This window comes from Numenius arquata, chromosome 10 (genome assembly GCF_964106895.1).
Source record: "Numenius arquata chromosome 10, bNumArq3.hap1.1, whole genome shotgun sequence".
Classification (NCBI taxonomy): Eukaryota; Metazoa; Chordata; class Aves; order Charadriiformes; family Scolopacidae; genus Numenius; species Numenius arquata.
In genome coordinates this window covers 9,191,148-9,211,535 of record NC_133585.1, presented here as the reverse complement: position 1 = coordinate 9,211,535, position 20,388 = coordinate 9,191,148, and the positions used below count along the sequence as shown (strand labels likewise).

General features: G+C 38.8%; 1 protein-coding gene across 1 annotated transcript in view; it reads right to left on the bottom strand.

Moving 5' to 3' along the window:
- The window catches only part of ZMIZ1 (zinc finger MIZ-type containing 1), a 153,573-nt gene that overhangs the window by 122,209 nt on the left and 10,976 nt on the right, over positions 1-20,388 (bottom strand). The window contains exons 2-3 of the mRNA XM_074154954.1: positions 15,783-15,896; positions 2,831-2,936 (exon numbers count right to left, since the gene is read on the bottom strand). Coding sequence (XP_074011055.1) covers positions 2,831-2,936; positions 15,783-15,896 — 220 coding nt within the window. The remainder of the gene's footprint in view (positions 1-2,830; positions 2,937-15,782; positions 15,897-20,388) is intronic.

The window sequence follows — 20,388 nt, the reverse complement described above, 5'->3', positions numbered from 1 at the left end:
AGTTCTTCTGACAGCCCAGGTCCCTGAGCAGGCTCATGCTGGGAATCGCCGGAGAACAGGAGCAGGACTACCAGTTGCACTGGTTCAGCTGCCTCTGCAAACCAGCAGACTTGCAGAACATCAGGCTGGGGTGGTTCACTTGCTCCACAGAGCAGAGCTGCAAAGCCTGCTAGCCACCACTGCCAGGCCACTCCAGGTGTCCCAGCCTGCAGGACATCAGTCAACAAGTCTTGTCCTAAGCTGTACAGAGGCACTAATAGTGCATGGCCCTTCAAAAGGATTTGGTGCAAATATTTTCTCCAGTGTTCACCCACTCAAATGCATTTCAATTAGAAAAGGTTTTTCTCTCCTTACATTTCAGAATGTCAGACATTAAACAATATGGATTAAAAACGTTTCCAGAGCGATCCCTTTGGCAGCATTAAATTCATACCTGGAGGAATGAATTCAAACCATTGTAAATTCCCCTTAAGCCCAGAGGAAGGGAAAAACAAATGCTTATTCATTAAAAATAATGCCATTTGATATCTACATCAGGGGACTTGTGTGGGAAAGTGACTGGAAGAAGTGTTGAAGGTGTCTTTCAATAGATGTAACACAAAAAAAAAAGTTACTCAAAACGAGATGCAAGCATCCTTGACAACAACTTAAGCAAATAATGAAAGGCAGCTTTCAATGATGCACACTGTTTACAAAAAAAGCAAAGGACAATCTCAACATTTTTACAAAAATTGAGTGAGGGAACAGAGCCACTGTTGCTTTAGAAATTAGAAAATGTTAATGCACTCAGATGTGGAAATTAATCCTTTCAAAAACAGGATGTTCTGAAACGACCTCACGTTTGTAATCCCAGCCTGTCAGTCTTTCAAGTTGCCCATTCAATGCCATAGCTCTTGCAGATCATATGTGAATGTGACATCCCTTAGAGTAGGGGCTATATGTGACGTTTCACAAAATATGTTATGGTGTGTCCCAAAGTACGAGTATTTAATACAGACAATAAGAGCGCTAAAAACCACAATGTGGATGGGCATGATGAAACCCCTGGAATAACTGGGGAAGCAACTGTATACATAGTAAAACTAAAGTAGTTGTGGAACCAAGTATTTAAGATCATTGGAAATTAGTTGTACAAGAAACTGAGAAATAGGACTGAGAAGGTTTTTAGAATACATTGAGAGAAGAGTCCATGATTTAATTCCCAGCTTTGCCAGTATTGTATCAATTAACAATGGGAAGACTGAAATCTGTACAAATTGCTCGAGCAATGAGTTGGAAAAAAAAAAAAAAGAAGAAAACATACATTCCCCAAAAGTAATTACTGGCAGAAATCAAACACTGACACCGGGCTTTTCTAGAACGTGATGACTGACCAGCACTTTTCAAGACTATCTCCTCATCCAAGCCCTAAAAGAAGACGACTGCAACATGGAAAGATCTGAAGACTCACAACCTCACCTTCACTAACACACTTATAGAGACACACCTCAGGAAGAGTTGGTAAGAGAGGGGGCATGACTACTTTTAATCAGCATATTTTCAAAGGAAATACAGTTTTAATGTCTCACTCAATGCACTCATAGCTGGAAATCCTCATTTGACAAGCTTTAAAAAAAAAAAAAACAAACAAAAAAACAAGAAGAGATGTGATAGCTAAGGATTGGAGTAACTTGCTAGAAAAAAGGACAAAAAAGGGAGATTGTGGCTGGTCAACTGTTTTATCTTCCACACAGATTTCCCAGGATGAAAATCAGACAGCTTATTCGACATTTAGTAAAATTAATGACCCCTTCCCATACGAAAAATAAAGCAGTAAGTCCAGTGAATATCCCCTGATGTGATAGCCACTTTTGCATAAGGAACTGCTTAGAGCACTTAGGACAAAAGGTAGCCATGAGTAAAGCAGTTTGGGGCTGAAAAAAACTGAAAAGGAACACGAGAAGAAATGCTAACACCCAACAGTTGATTACAAATTACTGTTTTGGAAGAAGGTAACCTTTTCTGATGTTCTAAAATGGAGACTGCACACCAGTTTAGTGCTAAGCAGAAAAGTTACCCAAGCTCAGTCTGAAATGGAACAGTTATCTGCCTGTTTTCCAAGCCAGCGCACATTAGGTTGACATTCATCAGCTAAGAAAAGGAGAACCAGAATTAAATGCTCCAGTTAAATCAAACATGTGAGAAGCAGAAAGATCCTGAAGTGCATTTTCTACTTCTACTATACAGAAAAGCAATGGCAATACATCATGATCAAATATTGCTACTTGATCAGAGCCTTGTAACAGATTATTGCTGTAAAATACTGGAAAAATGGCTACTTAATACTACACCAATAGCACCGCCACCTCCTCTTGGCTCAAATTTCTAAAGCTAATGACTAGATGTACAAGAAACCATGGTACTTGTTTGCATAGACATATGCAGTCAAGGAATAAAAGTTTGGCAATAGATACATCAGGGAATGCAGAATGAATGTGAAAGATTTAGAGGCTGGCGCATGACAGAAAATCAATGGTTTAGCAAGATAGAGGGGCCTGAGTGTGTTCATTCTCAACATGAAATTACTGAACATCCATGCTTCTGGAAGTAACATTTCATCTATAAGATCAAACAGGGCAACGAACAGCACTAGTTGAGGAAAATACAAATTTCCGAAGTCATTTATCCTCAGACAGCATGCCACCGAAATGCTAAAAGCAGCAGCACTATTACCACCAAATACAAGTTTTTTTGTTTTTTTTTTAAAGAATGCACAACAGTCACAGGTAGCATTTATTCAGAATATGACCATCCAACAATCAGTAATACATCAAAAAAAGGCTTTTCCTACCAGCTGATTTTGGAGTGAATTTGTCCCTGTTGGCTGCACATACTGCCAGTAGCCTGTATCCAAGATCCAAGTCAAATCCTTGCTGAGCTGCCACTCGACTAACCACCTGCAAAGGGAAAGAGAGAAAGCTTCATTAGAAAGCTCTTTGCGAAGTTACATTAACCTTCTTATCAGCAGCAACATTAGGTAACCCAATCTGTTGTGATAGCCACAGTACAAGTATGGTATAAGGCACTGCTCTCCAGTAGTTTCCAGTGTAAGCACAACAAACCGAACACAAGAGTCTTCTGGTGATCTGGTAATTTGACCACTTGCCAGAAGAAGGGCCTGGTAGTTTCAGGAAAGTTGAAGAGACAAAGCTTTTCCAGGAGAAATAATGCAAGAGAAATGTATGCTAAGATCGTACAGAATACATTTTACTGTACTTGAGACTTCAGGCTGAAAAGTCCCTAAGTCTCTATCTCTGTGTCACAAGCAGTTCCTGGCCCTGTTCTCATGAGCAGTGCCCAAGTCCTTTAGGTGAAAATGCCCTCCTCCACACCGATGGGCAGCGTTCTCCTACGCTGTGATCAGTCACAGTTGCTGCATTTCGACAATACCATATTGGGAAACACATTTACTACAGTTTTAGAATAAATAGGCCTGTGCAAGAAGTATTTGCCAAACACGTTAAATAGGGAAATAAGTTTTTCCAGTTTGGTTTTGGTTTTCTTTTTTTTTTTTTTTTTGACTGATCTAGAAGGAGTAGCAAAACCAGACAAATCAAAGACTGGGGTGAAGGATGAAAAGCAGTCAACTGTTTCTCCAGGCCAGCAACTCAGCTATTGGCCAAGAATGTATCTTCATGAAAATCTGCATAGTATAAACACAATACTGCGGTCACCCTGGCAAACTTTGCTGAAGTTATACACAGCAGAGCTTTTACATTGCCTTCTAGCGGCACAGGATGGCTTTAGACCCAGAGGCATAGCTAAAACAGATTATTCTTAACATTGCCATTCTGACTTTGCATTAAAACAATGGTCAAGGCACTCCACAAGAAACAGAACACTATTTCCTTCTGTGAAGCAAAAGAACGTCCCTATCCTAAATAGCTTACAATACAAGAAAATATCCTTTTGCCACCCCATCTCCATCTGAAAGCTTCTTTCTAAATTAATGACAGCGATTATCTGGATTGGTCCCCCCAAAAAGTAACAGTATAGAACAGAGCGAAGAACCAACATATGGGATAACCTAAAAATGGTAAATAAATGCACTAATCTGCCCTACCTACTCAACACTGTTACATGAATGTTATTATTCTGAACTTTTTCCAATATCTACTTTTCCTAATTAACAATTAAGAACCAAATTTCTTTCTTAAGAAAGAATTAGCATGGATAAAATTCCTGACAGATTTTTGTTGCTTCTGTTGTTTCTATTAATTTAGAAATTACAGATTCACATGACTGTATGAGGTGGGAGTATCCCCTCCCTCTTTTTTTTTTTAACCCTCCTGATCTCGAGCGCTTCATGATTTCAGTATTTGTACTGTATGAAATGAGAATTTGGGATGATCAGTACAATAATACATAACCCTAGAACACTCCTACTGTTTTATCTCCTGTTTCTCTTCACAATTACAATTGTAAGTTTTAGATAGGAAAGAAAAAAATATTTGCAAGAAAGAGTGCAATTATTTTTGATAAATAAAAAAACATTTCCAACTTTGTAGATCAACCTTTAATCCTTTACACTTAAAAGTCTGATTGTTGTTAATATCCTGGCTAAGACTCTGGGTCCAAACTTGCAAAAATAAGATAAAATAACAAAACGCAAGCAAAAGAACAACAGCTGAACAACAAGATACGAGTGAAGACCGGTGGGCTGCTATAAGACCTGGAAGACGCTTACACACTTGGAAATCTAACTGTTCCCCTTTCCTATTTCCAGTATCATAGTTCAGCCAGTGACAGGTAAATGTCAGGGAAAAGATCAATAGGAAGTAGACAGAAAGTTTCTCTAAAAAAACATCTTGTTAAAGGCTCCTGAGGGCACTGTCTCATTAATGTGTAAACATTATTTAAACTCCTTTAGGCATCATCTACTGTACCATCACAGAGGAACACATTTCAGAGTGCTACTCAGGTCTGTAAAATAAAAGAGAAAGGGCCGTCCAATTTTCTGTTTTGGAAAAGCATGTTAACATTGAACTGTTTATTTTGAAACTGGACAGGACCGAAAGCAGATACACCTGCTCATCAGTGAGCATACGGTAACTTAAGAAACACTTTGTCTGCTTATATGCTTGGTTCATTTTAAAACATGAAGCTACAAATACTGAAAGACCCTGCTGGTCAGAGGCCAAATCACTACTCTCAACTGACATCTCAGAATCATAGAATCATCTAGATTGGAAGGGACCTTTAAGATCATTGAGATCAACCTAAACTAAAAACCATCACTAAACCATGTTCCTAAGCACCATGTCTACCCGCCTTTTACCAGGGATGGTGGTTCCAACACTTCCCTGGGTAGCCTGTTCCAATGTTTGATAACCCCTTTGGTGAAGAAATTTTTTCTAATATGCAATCTAAACCTCCCCTGGCACAACTTAGAGCCATCTTGCTAATTACGGAAAAAATTCTACAAGGTAATCGGGAAATACAGAGAATTGTAAAACCCTGAGCCCGTGAAAGCCAATCTATGATTGCAATGTCTTTACTGAACAGATGGCAAAGTCTGGGTCAGTCTGAGTCCTAACAACAGGCCGAGGCCTAACTTGTTACAGTCTCATTTGACATCAGTCAAATCTTTTTCTTAATTTCCTCCGCCAGAGAAAGCACTGCTCTGTACCTCACTGTGGCCAAAAGCAGAGCTTCTAGATGCCAGGGCATCTAGTCCCAATGGTGACTGCACCCCAATGGCCATGGCATTGTCCTGCTAAAGCCTACCTTGAAGCGGTTGCCTTAGCAAGCACTGCGAGCAGAAGACTAAGCATGAGAAGGCAGAATCTGAACTTGCAAGTCTAGAGAAATCAGCCAAACTATTACTTATTGCTCAAGTTTTTAATGAAAAATGTGAGGGAAAATAAATTGCAAATTAATTGTAGCTAAAAAAAAAATTAAAAAGAAACTAAAGAAAATGCTTCCACTTACAAACTCCACAAAACCCCCTTCGTCCTCTCAAAAGAACAACAGACCCCTCAGCTACTTCATAGAAAACGGAGATTTCTAATAAAACTTCTATTTTGCCAAGAGTCATTTTCCACCCAAATTTTTCTTCTAGGTACTCTGCTAAATGCAGAAAGAGGCTCTGTGAAGCAAAGAGGTCAAACTGTGCACAGGAGGGCTTTCTCTGGGCCCTCCTCTCCCTGCCCTTGGCTTTTGTACATCACTGCTCTGTGACCCCCTTGGTCAATATGAATAGGGTGGTTCACTTTTTGTTTCCAGTTTCTTCATTGGCTTACAAGTTTTTGCATTAACTTTATTTAAAGTTTTTCTTTCAATTGTGACAACTAAAGACCTACTTTATTTCAAAATGAAAGTTGAATAGAACAGGTCTTATATCCTTCAAAGCCTCCATGTCAGGTTGCTTACAACTGAAGTCGGACATGGCTCACTCGGTATTTGGAAGCCGGTGAACCTTACACAAGGGACCTCTTGGCCTTTTAAATAAACACTGAGATTTCTCAGAAGCAAGACAACAAATGCGTCATAGGAATATGATCCAGAAAACACAAAGAACTAACTACGTTTGGTAAGCTTAATACAGTCAGGGCAGCAGACCCTGCTGCGATTTACCTTACTGTGCCTCAAAGGAACTAGCCCAGGCAAACCTTGTAACTACCCACGATTATCTTCAGGAATTCACTCAAGATAGACACCTTGGAGGCACATCAGATCTCTGGTTTTAAGATGGTAAAAATGTGAATCTCAGAAATTGCAGGTACCCAGATAGACAACAAAACAAATTACTAAACAAATATTAGGTGAGTAATACAGAACATAATCATGAATCCATCAGCACAGTGCAGTTTTCTTCTTTGATGAGTTAACTGGTTTTTGTAAACATAAGGAAGGTAGTGGATGACTGTCATAAGAGAGGAACATGGCCCACATGACAGCAGTATAAATTTTACTCCGATTATTAATTAATAGTCCTCTGTCAAATCATAACTTATCTTGGATACAGGACATTTCTATGTATTCAGTCGTGACTTGGACAACGAAACAGAGTAAATTCCAAAACTTCCAGATGATAACATGCAGAAGAGTCTGTGAACACTTAAGAGGACCAGATAAGAGTTTAAAATAATCTTTATAAACTGGAAAAATGTTCCAAAACCCAGGCCAAAGACACATATGAAATACTATAGATGGGAAAGAAAAATCAAATGCCCAAATAGAAAATTAGGAACACAGCAGAATTCATCTGCTCGGTGTACAAGTGACTAAGGATAAATACTGGGAAAATGTTGTAGGTATTAAAGATCATCAAGCACTGGAACAGGCTACCTGTCAATCCCTGGAGTTTGGGGGGTAAGGGGATTTATAGGAGACCAGACAATATCTATACAACATCCCTGCTTGGGGAAAAAGAGTAGATACCATGCTCCCCTAGGTCTGTCCCAAGCTGAATCTCAGCGACTCCAGACACCTGCTGCGGACTGGAGCCACCCAGCTCAATCTGAACCCTGGCCCAGGAACACTCCCAAGTTTGAAACCTCCCTTTGCTTTCATCTCACTCAGGTAACAGCGCTGATCAGATGGGATCGAGTCAACACAGTTTCCATTATCCATTCAATGTTACGGCTAAGTGATAAGACACTGCTTGCAAACACACTCAGACTTTCTCTAACTGCTAATTCAAGCTGGGCACACCGGCAAAGATTCAGGCAACATGCACACAGCACCATGTGTTCAACCATGACTTCACTTTGCAATGCTGTAAGCATGTATCTTAGTTGACCTAAGCATACATGCCATAAAATTCCTTTGAAGAACAGTGCATTTCAAAAAAATAACAGACATAGTGGCCAGTGATACTGCAATCATAAATTGAGATCATCATCCTTTATCATGGTTGAGAGAGGAGCTTGGCCAGCCCAAGGTTCAACACTCAATATTTCTCTGTTATTTTACAATAACAGTTGAGACAGTTAGACCTTATAAAAGCCAGCCTATTTCCTACATACGCTTGTAACACCTAGCTTTTATTTTAACTTAGATACAGTTCTGACAACTATTTCTAGCCCTGTCTTTAAAGGAACATATACCTTGTTTGTAAACAAACATTATTGTAACATTAACTGCCAATAAGAAAATTTGATCACTCCAAACACTTGAAATCTTTAATCTGAATAATATTGCATTCATAACCGAGCCATTGCATTTGCTGCCTGTGACACAGCTCTGCAGAGTTGTGAACTGCATCTGCAGATGCCTGAACTCTCAGGGTCATTGACGGTGAGGGGAAAAGGATGAGAGTGATGTTTTAATAACATGAAAAACAGAAATTCGGCTACCAACTTCTTTTCTCTTTGCTAGATTTAACTGCAATACTCCCTCCCCCTTGCCATGTTTTTTTTTTTTCTCCTTTCTCCTTTTGGAAGGCTAAGGAGCTACACCATGGCAAGCTCCACTCCCTGCCCTCCCTGACTCCCTGTCATCACACCACAAAGTACTGGAACAATGTACCTCTTAACCTAACAGGCCTGTTAATCAAGAGAGCTATATGACTGCTTATTACAAAACTCCCTTCCCATTATGTTGCACTTTCAATGAATCTCTTAACTAGCAGCAGTCAAGAGCACCCCCCCCTGCTGGCATCAGAATGAATTTTACCAATTCAATTTGCTGGCTGCTCAAAACTAAAAATGCCATCTGATTGCTAGTTCAGACAGCTCTGTGTTCAGCCACTTGTGCATACTTGAAATTATCTGAATGCAGTTTGAAGACTACAGCAGAAATTTTGTAATTAGAATTCTGCAATGTAGATGGTAATTTTTCCCCCTCAGTAACACACAAAGATCAGATAAACAGGAAGCAAATTGAGGAATTTTGCAACATGAATAGTGATCTGCCTCAAACAGGGAAGAAAAAAAAAAAGAGGGGAAAGGGAGGAAGAAATCTTTGTGATCTGAAGCCCTGGTCTGATGAGACTCTTACACTCCAGTTGCAGAAGGGCTGCCTCAACAATACAGACAATCAAAGCAGGTGAGTAAAGTTTTATATCATTAACTAGTTTCTTGCCTTTGATGCTTGAAAACAGACATTAAGTAGGTTCTGCAAATTTAAGAGACTCTACAGAGCCCTTGTATTCAAACTAGGGTTTTCTTAAAATGTATTTCCCACCCCCCTAGTTGGTTAAGGACCATATTTTCAAAATAAACCAGTATCCCTGCCATCTACTACTTTTCTTGACGCTTCCTGCAACAGTGAAGTAAACCATAAGGATATCTCCTTTACATCCTCTTCCTCTCCTCTGCACGTCTCTAACAACCATAAACATAGAAGAGAAGGTCACTATACTCAACCTTCTCCATCTGAAATTTTCTCCCAGAGGGAAAGATGCAGGGATTTCGCTTCAATTAAGCCAGCTGATCACTGGGTCACTGCAATACTGTTGCCACCTGAGTCCTCACAGACTTCGAACAATGATATGGATCAAACATACAACCATCATTATGAAGAAAGTGATAAAGGAATTCCAAAACCATTTTAATTTGGACAGCAACACATCTCAAACAAATATTTTAAAGTTGTAAAATAACCCGTGGCTTGACTAAGAAAATTAAGTTTAAAAAAGGGCTTTAGGACACCGTGAGGTCACACGACAGTCGGTAATACCGAGTTATTTGGTAGCATTATGAGCTGCTCTGAAGCAGAGTGTTCTGTGCCTGCTGGCTGTGCTCTGATGGTACAGCACGTACACAGCCCTGGCGTGCTGTGATGCACTGCAAACATACACAACTTTGCTTAACAAATGCACGGAGAGGACGATGGAAGCAGAATTTCTTCCACCTGAACTTTTTGTTCTGGAAGTCTTGGATACAAAGACTAAATGTAACATTTATAGGGCTCTAACGGGCAGCTGCATCCTGCCGCTTTCTGGATATAGATATGCCAAACCGACGCTTCCATCTTTAATTGCCCACATTCAGATCCTAACCTGATTTGAAATCTGATTTTTTGAATTTCACATGTTGATTACACACACTTTTCTGCATTAAACAGAATCAATCCAGCCAGGCATGAAGTCAATGTGGCAGCAGATAACCTTGTGAACACGTTAGCATTAACTTGACTTTGTTGTGGAAAGTTGACATTGTTCAAAGATACTGTTCTTGTCTTTTTTTTTCTAATATATATTTTTAATCAATTATATTTTTCATTACATATCAGATGAGCTAAAACAGATTTCTATACCATGAAATTGAGAGCAGCTTTTTTTTTTCTTAAAATGACCTAAAAACCCTCAACATTCTCAATTCCAGGATTTTCCAAAGAGAAATGCAATTCAAAAGTTACTGTACCACGTATCAATATTGCTAAAACATGAATCTATAGCAGATACTTCCACCAGTTTAACACAGATGTTTGCTATTTAAGCAACTCTCTTCAGCAGTACAGAGATCCAGTAAGAGGCACAGGCAGCACAGAGATATATATATGAAATATATATAAAATTCAAAATCTTCAGATAGAGTACAACTAGGACTACAGCTTTGGGTGTTGTCATTCTTTAAATTTAAAGAGAAACATTACTTAAAGGTGGCTGTTTCCCACATCTGAGGACTGAGGTAGACCGAACATTCGGAGAAGAAATCTGGAACATTAATATAGTGAGGGAGGAAAGGCATTTTTAATTACTATTTCAGCATAGCTTTTTGTGGACAAACTGGGGTAGGAAGTGCCATCTTTTGGATGGAAAGAGAGACCCAGGTCCTAACCACGTTGGTCACAGACGCAGTTTTCACTAGAGAAGCTCTGTTACATTCAGTGCTTTGGCCAAGAGCCAGCTCAGGGAAGCACACCCGGCTTATCGAAATTCCTCCTACTGTCCCAAACTGTTGTGGTGCTGGATTTTAATTTCTTAGACTAAGCCTGTGCTTCTCTCACCCTTTTATTTTTTATTCGGACACACTGAAGAGCCCTGAAGAACGATGAACTTGGCGCCTTCTAACGCTGAAGCACAGTAAGAGAACAAAGCAGTGCCTTTATCGTCCTTTGCTGAAGACAAGTCTGTAAATCTGTTTGTTTTGCTCTCAGCTGTCCCCTCGTTTCCATTTTTGCTGCAGCACCAACACAAAAGATCGCCAATGCCCTCAGGTAAGGTTATTTACATGTTAAACTCCTTGGCAAGAGCAGGCCTATGGGATGAGACTCGAGTGGATCTGAGAAAAGGCAGAAAAGAGTGATATAAACTTGTCCGAGCAAACTAGAGTTACTTTTTTTTTAACTGCTGTGTAATAACCAAAGCCGTTTCTTTCAGAAGACAGTAAGGTAATGCCATTACAGTACGTTTTTAGAGAATTATGTTCTTAAATTTATCAAGAATGTTAGCCTTACCATAATATAATCTCATCCTAAAGTGCTTTATAAACTATGAATGCTAGAATCAGAAATGGTTTCAATCATAATAAAACCATAGCTATTTTTGTTTTGTGGAAAGTGGAGGTTATTTTAATCAACTCCCCGTACAAGGAGTGTTACATACCAAAGAACACAGAATCCATTGCGATTTCAATAATTTATAGAATTCGTGATTTCAATTACAATTCACTGTCTGGCCCACAGACAGTTCTATTTGATTTGAAAATAACTACTGTTGAAAAATAACACCCTAGCTTTTTTTGGCAAGTTAGAAGAGAGTTTATTGTCTCTGAGAAAGATGGTAATTTGTTTGCATGAGTTCCATCAAAGCTGTGTAAGGGAATCTTTGTAGCCTGTAGCTTGCAAGGAAGAAAACAGATTCAAAGCTTACCCCTCCCTCCTTGACTTTTTATTTATCTGTTGAAATGTGTTTTCTTTATAGACTTATATCACTTTGGTGATTTTCTGTAATAGGTGAGCACAAAAAGGTAAGCTCTAGAATTAGCGTCTGCCAGAATTGTTTGAACATAATGGCGATGCACGTACAGTCACACACTTTTTTGCACACCTTTTGGGGCTTACTTCATGAAAAAGTATTTTCTTTTTATAGCACAAGCCATAAGTTTATCCGTGTACCCTAAACCTTTTTCCTTTGACTGTTTGTGCTGCACAGAATATTTCAGTTTTATTCATAGGCCTTGACAGCATTAGCCTAAGTTCTTTATCATAAACAGAAGTTATTTCACCTCTAAAAGAGGAATAATTTAAAAGGTCCTATATAACAAACGTAAAGTATTTAACTAGCTAAACAAAGCCTGTTCACATGCTTTATTAGATATCTCTCTGGCAAAATTTCAGCTGTTGTACCAAATCCTGAGTTTGTTCTTGAAATAAGAAAACTATTCCTATTATCCTGCATACAATGTCACTGGAGCCCATAGTAGCAAATGTAACTCCAGTAATATCAAGTACTGCTGATATGTAAAAATGATTATCTACTGCTAATACCCAGCATGTACACAGTGCACCTCTATCCTAAAAGCGAAAAAAAACACAGAGGAAAAAAAAACCACTAGAAATGTGTTGAGGTTCCACACATGCTGTCTAGCTAACTCATGAAATTTTCAAGTCATCAAGATTTCCGTAAGTGCTGGCATTACAATTTAAGCACAGGAAACCTGCTTTAACAGCCTATTTCATACATTATTATCAAAAACACTGACTCCAAAAGTGAAGCTGGAAGCTTTTCTGCTGATGCCCAAGCAGAGTATTTCTAAGACCATTCTTCTGCCCCCATTCAGGGTCTGTGAGACTGGCAACAGGAATAAAAACATACTGGTGTTATAAAGTAAACCAGATATTATTGACAGTGCCAACAAGAAGATGGTGTGTAGGATAAACAGAAATACTTTCTAAGAATCAATTCTTAAATTAAAGCACGATTTCAAAATTTTTAGCATTTTTTTTCCTTTTTATTGATAGGATTAAATCCAATTCGTTAATTTTTGCAAAAATATTATAGATAAGACTTAATGATGCAAAGAATCTGTTATACCAGAGGTACCATTAAATTGGCTATTCATAATTCAACAGATCTGTTTTGATGCTCTGTCATTACACCTGATGCATTTGAACTCTTCAGTGTATGAATGGGTAGTTTGCTCATTCCTGAGAGAGCTTTCCCTTCTGCGGTCATGACATATTAATATATTTCAATCTGGATTAGTATATACCATGTTATCTGCTAATAGGATATGATGATTTCAAATAGTTTAGTATACCTTTTTTCTTCCCTGGTCAGAGAGTTAATAGCACAGAATGTTATAGAAGAAAAAAATCATTCTGTACACTCGAGAGGAGGAGCCTTATAAGCAAGCAAGCATTTTTAGTATTTGAAGAATTCCTGGATTAAATGCACTTGCCTTTCAGAATCCACAGAGCTCAAATGTTCTGATGGTACAGGCTACTTCCTTTAAAAAGCATACTCAAAAATATGGAAGTTTTAAGGGAATTTAGTTTTGAAGGGCATTTTAAAGACTGGCAAAATAAAACAATAATCCCATTTTAGTGGCTGAACAGACTTTCACACTGACTTTTCATTTTTCTTTCAGCATAATCCTCACAAAGAGGAACACTGATAAACTTTGTCAGCATTAAAAAAAACTGGTTCTTGATAGTACAGAACATGCTGCTAAGCAAGCTTATGTCAAATTTACTCATGATATTTCAGTATTTCAGCTACCTTTCACTTATTTGCAACTTTCTGAATAATTTCCCTGGAAACAGACAGAAGTTTATCATGTTTACTAAATAAAGGTAGATAAAGACATTTCCCCTAAGAGGACAACAAACTTCAATATCCACCTTTGCTAGATTTTGAAGAAGAAAATATTATCTAGAAAGAAGTTATACATGAGCAAGCTCAGACAAAACGAATTTTTGTAAAGTGGATTAAAAAAAAAAAAAAAAAAGAAGAAAAAGGAGACCTTGCCCACTGTACTGCTACGTATTAGGAAGACACAGGAAGTATCACTCTCTTGGGATACAACCATTAAGCCTGTTTAATGGGAAGCAGGAAGAGGGATGTACACAGTGAGAAGTTAAACAATACCTTCCTTAGAGGGATTTTAAAATTAGGAACAAGAAACACGTATTCATTGCAGTTTATACGCATTCTGCAAATCCTATGTATTTACCTAACACAAAAAAAGCCAACAAGCTTAGGAAAGGGGGATTTCATGCCACCCTATTCAGATTTCAGGGAGGAGTATGAAGCAAAGTAATACATGCTGTTTAAATCTTAACAGTACTTAAGATAATAGGGATGTTTTTCTTTCTTTCTTTCTTGTCAGAAGAAAGATGGTATTTTCATTTCAGGAAACTCTGATAACCAAGTATTGTGTATTTTACCTCACTATTTTTCATGGAGCATTTCCTTCTCACTTTCCCTACGCTCTGTGAAGACAGTGAATCACTAGGAGTCAGATCTTATTTTGACCCCGTGATTGGACAGGGCTGCAAATCTGCTTATGCAGAAAGAAAACACTGAAACAGCAAGGAAGTTGCAGGTCAGATTTACAATGTTCCAGCAGAGATCTGCAGAGAAATACTGTGCACAGGCTGCCTTACAAGTATACTTGAGCTGAAAGGCTCCTTTCCCAAATGCTAACCTGAAAATACTAGCAAAGTTTTTAAAAAATATAGATAAAATATATTTATGGTCACATCAGATTCTATGTACATTTTCTCATGGCTAAAGTTATGTATAATTTATACTTCAAAGAGACTCATTAAATATCTTATCTTTGGATTCTACTAACATTTCTAACTTTACCTTTTTTTCCGATTGGAAGAATGATATGTACCTCCTTATATCATTGGATTTATTCTACCTTTTTGACATAGAAATCTGAGGGATGCTATACACTTGAGCACATTAAGATGGAGCCATTCCTTAACATTTGGATTTCTGGCAACTAAATCTCAGTCTTGGTGTCTGTTTTACATATATCAGCTACGCAGTACGTGAAAATAATCCGTGCACTTCTGCCCTCCAACAACAAACACAATGATCATCTCTTCGTTAATAATTTTAAAATTTCTATCTCCTTTGTGACTATTTATTCATATCAATTTGTTCTGCAAATTGCAGCGAAGCTTTTGAACACTCCTTCTGAGGTCAGAATTTAGCTCTTCTGAAGTCTTAAATCCATGTAACAATTTTGGTCTGGATCCTGCTGCTGGGTGCATGGAAAATAAAACTTTCAAAATAAAAAATGTTGTGTACCCACTAAAATATTATTTTCAATGCATTATAATGAAGTTGCTTTAGGAACTACAGTGGTCTTAATAAAGCGTGAATGAAAGAATAGCCCTGAAGTCAATATAATTGTTGGAATTAGTATGTCAGGGTTAGAGCTGCAGTCAATATATGTAACTAAGTCAAACAGGCATGTCAGAAGCATTGTTAAGCTGGAAGTACAGATACAGACCCACCAAAAATGAGCAAAGGAAAATAAATGCCTGAAAAGTCCACTAACTCCACAAGAACACAGCTCACTTAGCAATCTCAATCCAGGAAAATAAATATTGTATGTGCATATCAAGTAAACCAGCCTGTGCATTTATATGTAATCTAACTATAAATGTTTTTCCCCTTTTATGATTTAACTTCTTGTTCCTACATTTTCCTTCCTGTTAAGTAACGGAGTCAAATAAACAGTTGTCAGCACCTGGCATTGCATGTTTAAGGTAAAATGACAAAAAAACCCACAAAATGCAGATTCTGAAAATCAAGATCCCTTGGCCCCAACAGACTGCGTATGGTATAGAACAGAGGAGAGGAACCACAGCCACAGGGGGAGCAGACGTACCGTCAAACAACCCATCAGGCTCTGCTCAAACGGTCTCTGGAAGGCTCTGGGGTCTCCGCACCAGTCCAGGAGCTCTGTTGCTGCATTATGGAAGTTTGCAGGGTTCTGTAAGTGCTGGAAAGAGAAGGTGAAGCAAGATGGTAAATAACATACACAGGGGCTGACATAGTCTTTTCTACATCACATTAATGCAAAGTTTGGAAAATAGGAATGGCATTTGGAATCAAGACCTTAAATTGTACAGTGAACACAAAAAATCCTACTTCGTTCTTATTAATATTTATGCAGAATTTCTAATTTTCTGATAAGAACTGATTAGTTAGAGGTGGGCTGTAGTTGAAATACCAGAGCCCCCCTGAATTCCTTCCTCCATAACATCACCTCTCCCATCTGCAAACCGTGATGGATTCTACTCAGAAATCAAAACTGTCCGAACCCAAATTGAGGGAAGTTTCAGTCTTACATTCATAGTCTTTGCCTTGGGCTTATGCCCCATTGCCAGGACATGCCAGCACAGCCATGCCTTCCAACAAGATTCTAATCTTTGCCTGCCAGCCAGGAGGCAAACATGACAGTCTCAGAAAATACCAGTAACAGAGCAACGCACGCTTACTACACTGATGCTTTCTAGGAGCTTTGGTTTCTGTTCATCATGATGTACCATCATGAGCAATTTGGGAGATCAACTTTGGGATGATGAAAAAATGACTGAAGTGTGGTGGGATACTGCCATGACCAAAAATGTTTTCACATCCACAAAAAGCAAGTAGAAATTTTAGAGTGGAATCCTGCCTCTCCTGAAGAGGCTGGCACAATTTTGCGAGAAAAATCTGGTTTTGTTTTGAAATCTGCATGAGTAATGCAATTTTTAACTGTTACATTCATCTCTGCATTTGTACTGAACAACCTGTAGTCCTGTTTTTAGAGGCATTTAGTAAACTTACCTGATACTATTATTCACGCTGTCATCCCTCACTGTGCTACACTGGCAAAGTATTCCAACATTTTAGCAGGAGCAGAGGGAGGGCACAGGAAAGAAGGGATTCAATTTACATGAATAATATTGTTACTAAATTCTCCAGTTCTGGTGATGCTGGACGTTTCAATGAAAACTCCAGAAACAAGAAGAAAAGAGTGTATTTAGGAACCAATGGTGTCTTTTTAAATAGTAGTTTTATAATTCTTGAGATTGTTGGGAAAAACATGAAAATGAGATGAGCATTTTATCTGGAAGGCACAAAACCCAAAGGCATCATTTTTTAAAATACATCATTATTTTGGATCTGTTGCATAATTTGGGAAAACACGACTGCTCATTTCTAAGCATCTGGATTAACAATAATGTTCATAACCTATTTCTTTTTCCCCTCATCCCTTCATGCCTGAGAAGCCGCATATATTAAGACTAAGACAAATGAAGGAAAAGAATTCCTCCCATGCCAGGTTTTGAGGAGTTCCCAGTCCGTGAGCTTTTGGACCATGTTACTGTAATTCTTATTCAATGAAGGTTCTTGGTCAGAGGCCTTGTTTTAACAAGAGATGACTGACATGTGGGTCAGGGATTTTTAAAACAATAGCAGAATTTGGAAAAGCAGACAGGCATTGTGCAATGCAGTTTTCTTCCTCTGCTCTACAAACACTGGCTACAGCTCCTGCTACCAGCCAGTTTCATAGCTTTACCTAGGCTGTAGTTCAGAACATTTCTTTGCCAGCTGATCGTCTAGTTGTTGGAGGAGTCAAACTATTGCATAAGCAAATTAAAGAGAAGAATCCAAGTATATAAACTTAAGTCATATTTTAAGGCTTCTTGTAATAAAAGTCCCATGAACAGAGCTGGCAGTTTGGGTTACGAATCTTTTAAGTAAAAGAGGAAAGGATGCCCTTTTGAAGGCTTCATTTAATCCTCCAGAGAAGTGATTGCCTGACACCAAACCTCTCGGTGTACACTGCTCCTTCCGCACGCTGCTTTCATCTGCAGGGGAAACAGAAGTTGGTGCAAACCCCTCTACAACAGCATATGTACTGCTGCTATCAAATATACAACTTCCAGAAGTCAAGGAAAGTGCATAAGCTGGTGAGCAAATCACACCACACTGAACACATACTGCACTGGTAGGACACAGATCTCTCAGTAGGGGAAAAGATGCAACACCAAAAAACCCTTCCCCATAGAGACAACATAAGGAAAAATTCACCAAAAGCTAGTCAGTTCTGTACTTGAAATAGTCTTTAATAATCCTTCCCTCCTTGTGAAATGAATTGAGATCCACTGATGAAAAGCCCTAAGTAAGAGCTACATGCTATTTATTTTCACCAGTGTTGAGTAAAGAGTAAAGGTCCAACATACATTACATTTGCACTTCCCTGTGGAAGAAAAGGCTCCTTCTACTTCCCTGTGTCAAAGCAGGGGTGACCTCAATGACTTGATTTAATTTAATTGTTCTGTAGCTCTCCATCAAGTTACTTCACTGCATGGGGATTGAGCTCCAAGGCACACTATCTTAACCTACTTCTTAAATACAGAGAGGGTGCTGAAATCCTGACTTCTTAAATGCAACTATGCCACTGAAACCAGTTTAGAAACTTATTGGGCAAGATAAGCAATTTTATTACTTCCATTATAGGCTAAAAAGCCCCAAACAAAATGTAAGAAGTAGTTGTCAAAATACCAGTGGTTTCCATCTCTATGGAGTGGATTTGAGTAGCTTCCGAGACGAGAGGGAAGTTGGTCCTGCAGGGACAAGTCTTGCAATGTCCCACACAGTTCTGTCTGGGACATATCTCTCACAGCTTTCTGACTTTCTTACTTTTTTAAATTAAGGTTGTCTGTTTTTTCTTTTTCATATTACAGAGGGCAAGGTTACTTTTGTGAATAACAGAGAGAAGATGCAGCATAAACCAAAGCACAAAGGCAGGAGCAACTCCTTCCCTCAGTTATGCAAGAAGGCATTACAAATGCCTACTCTAATTTTTTATTTATTGACAGCTTAAACACTGCACCTGGGGCAAAAAGCTCCAATGACATTCACATCCTCACAACAAAAAGCCTGCTTGAGAAGGCTATTACAACTACTATATTCATTGAACAAGAAATTTGAGAGATTTTCTTAGCTCCCTATCCAAGAACAGAAGTACAAAACAAAGCTTCTGCCAGATCCATTCATCAGCTTTGTTGGGAAGCATTTCCCATGCATGGCTCCATCCTCTTCAACTGAAATTATTGGCAGCATTTTGACAGCAGCAAGGCGTTTGCCTGAAGAGTCTAGTCTGAAACTGTGCTTCATGTAAACAAGGAAAAAAAAAGATAAATCACCTCATTAGCAGATGATTAAGAAAGAAGTGACAATGAGCCAGATCCGGCTAGGACACACCTTGGTGTATCTTCAAAGCTACTAGTGAAGGGCCACCTAACACCACCATGCTGGCAAGCAATGATGTTTTCAAAAAGTGGAGAGGATTTGTATGAGTAAAATCTGAAGCGGAGATGAACAAGGCCCATAAACTGAATGAATCAGTTATCTGCCAGATTGCTTTTAGTATCATCTGCTTTTCAGAAGGCTATTAGTGTCTATTATTTCAAAACCTAAGAAAATTTTCAGTGTAATCATTTATAACTCTAAAAACCTAATATTTCCTTAGCCTGAATGGAACAGAAATCACAGAAAATACTTGATGCATGTGAGTGTATCATTATTGCAGGGATCACCAGGTGGTGCTTTGAAGAGAGTGTCTCTCAGAGTCATTTATTTTTGGTCTTGGAAGGAATCTTGTGTTCTTTGTAGCACTTCAATTAACAGTCTGGTGTAGGGGGATGGAGAAAACAGCAAAGGACTTTGCTCTCCGTTTTACTACGTTCAACAAGAGTGAGTTGTAGCAGCAAAGCCCCTTTCTGAGGACTGGGCTGACATTTGGGCTGGATTCCAGGGAAGAGAGGAACATCTACCTGCTGCTCGTGACCACCTCCACCCTAAGCGTTTTATTTACATAAAGAACAGACCATCTTTGTAAATTACAATGGAGACATGGGCAGAGGATGCAGGTACATTGGGGCCCAAGTTCATCAGCTTTCACAGAGGCTGTCTGTGCCTCTTTCATGGTCTGCTGCTGTGTAGTTGCCGGGGTAGGGGGGGAACAACAACATTCACATGGGGAGTTACACACAAAAGCCGATACACAGCAATTTTTGGTGCAAACATTTCAAAATACAGCCACCTCTCAAAATTGTTATTCCCTTTCAATTAGACAGTGACCAAAAAGTCTTGATATGCAATAAAACTCTGCAATGGGCCCAAAAGTATAAGCTCCATCCCACATGTGAATTCAGGCCCCTATGAGTGAAATAGGCACATGTAAAAGGATACTAAAGCACAACCTAGTACTTTCAGCCTACACACCAAAGTGGATTCAAACCACTTCCGGCAACCAAAGACTCAATATGATTTTAGAGACAGAAACCAATTATCCACATGGAAAAATGGCATGTTCTCAGCCTTATCTCCTCTAAATATAGAAGACTGCAACCCAGATGTACACTCATGTATCTTAGACAGAACAGTCCAGTAAGTAATGGAAGAATAACACTCAAAATTAAGAGCAATTACAGAGG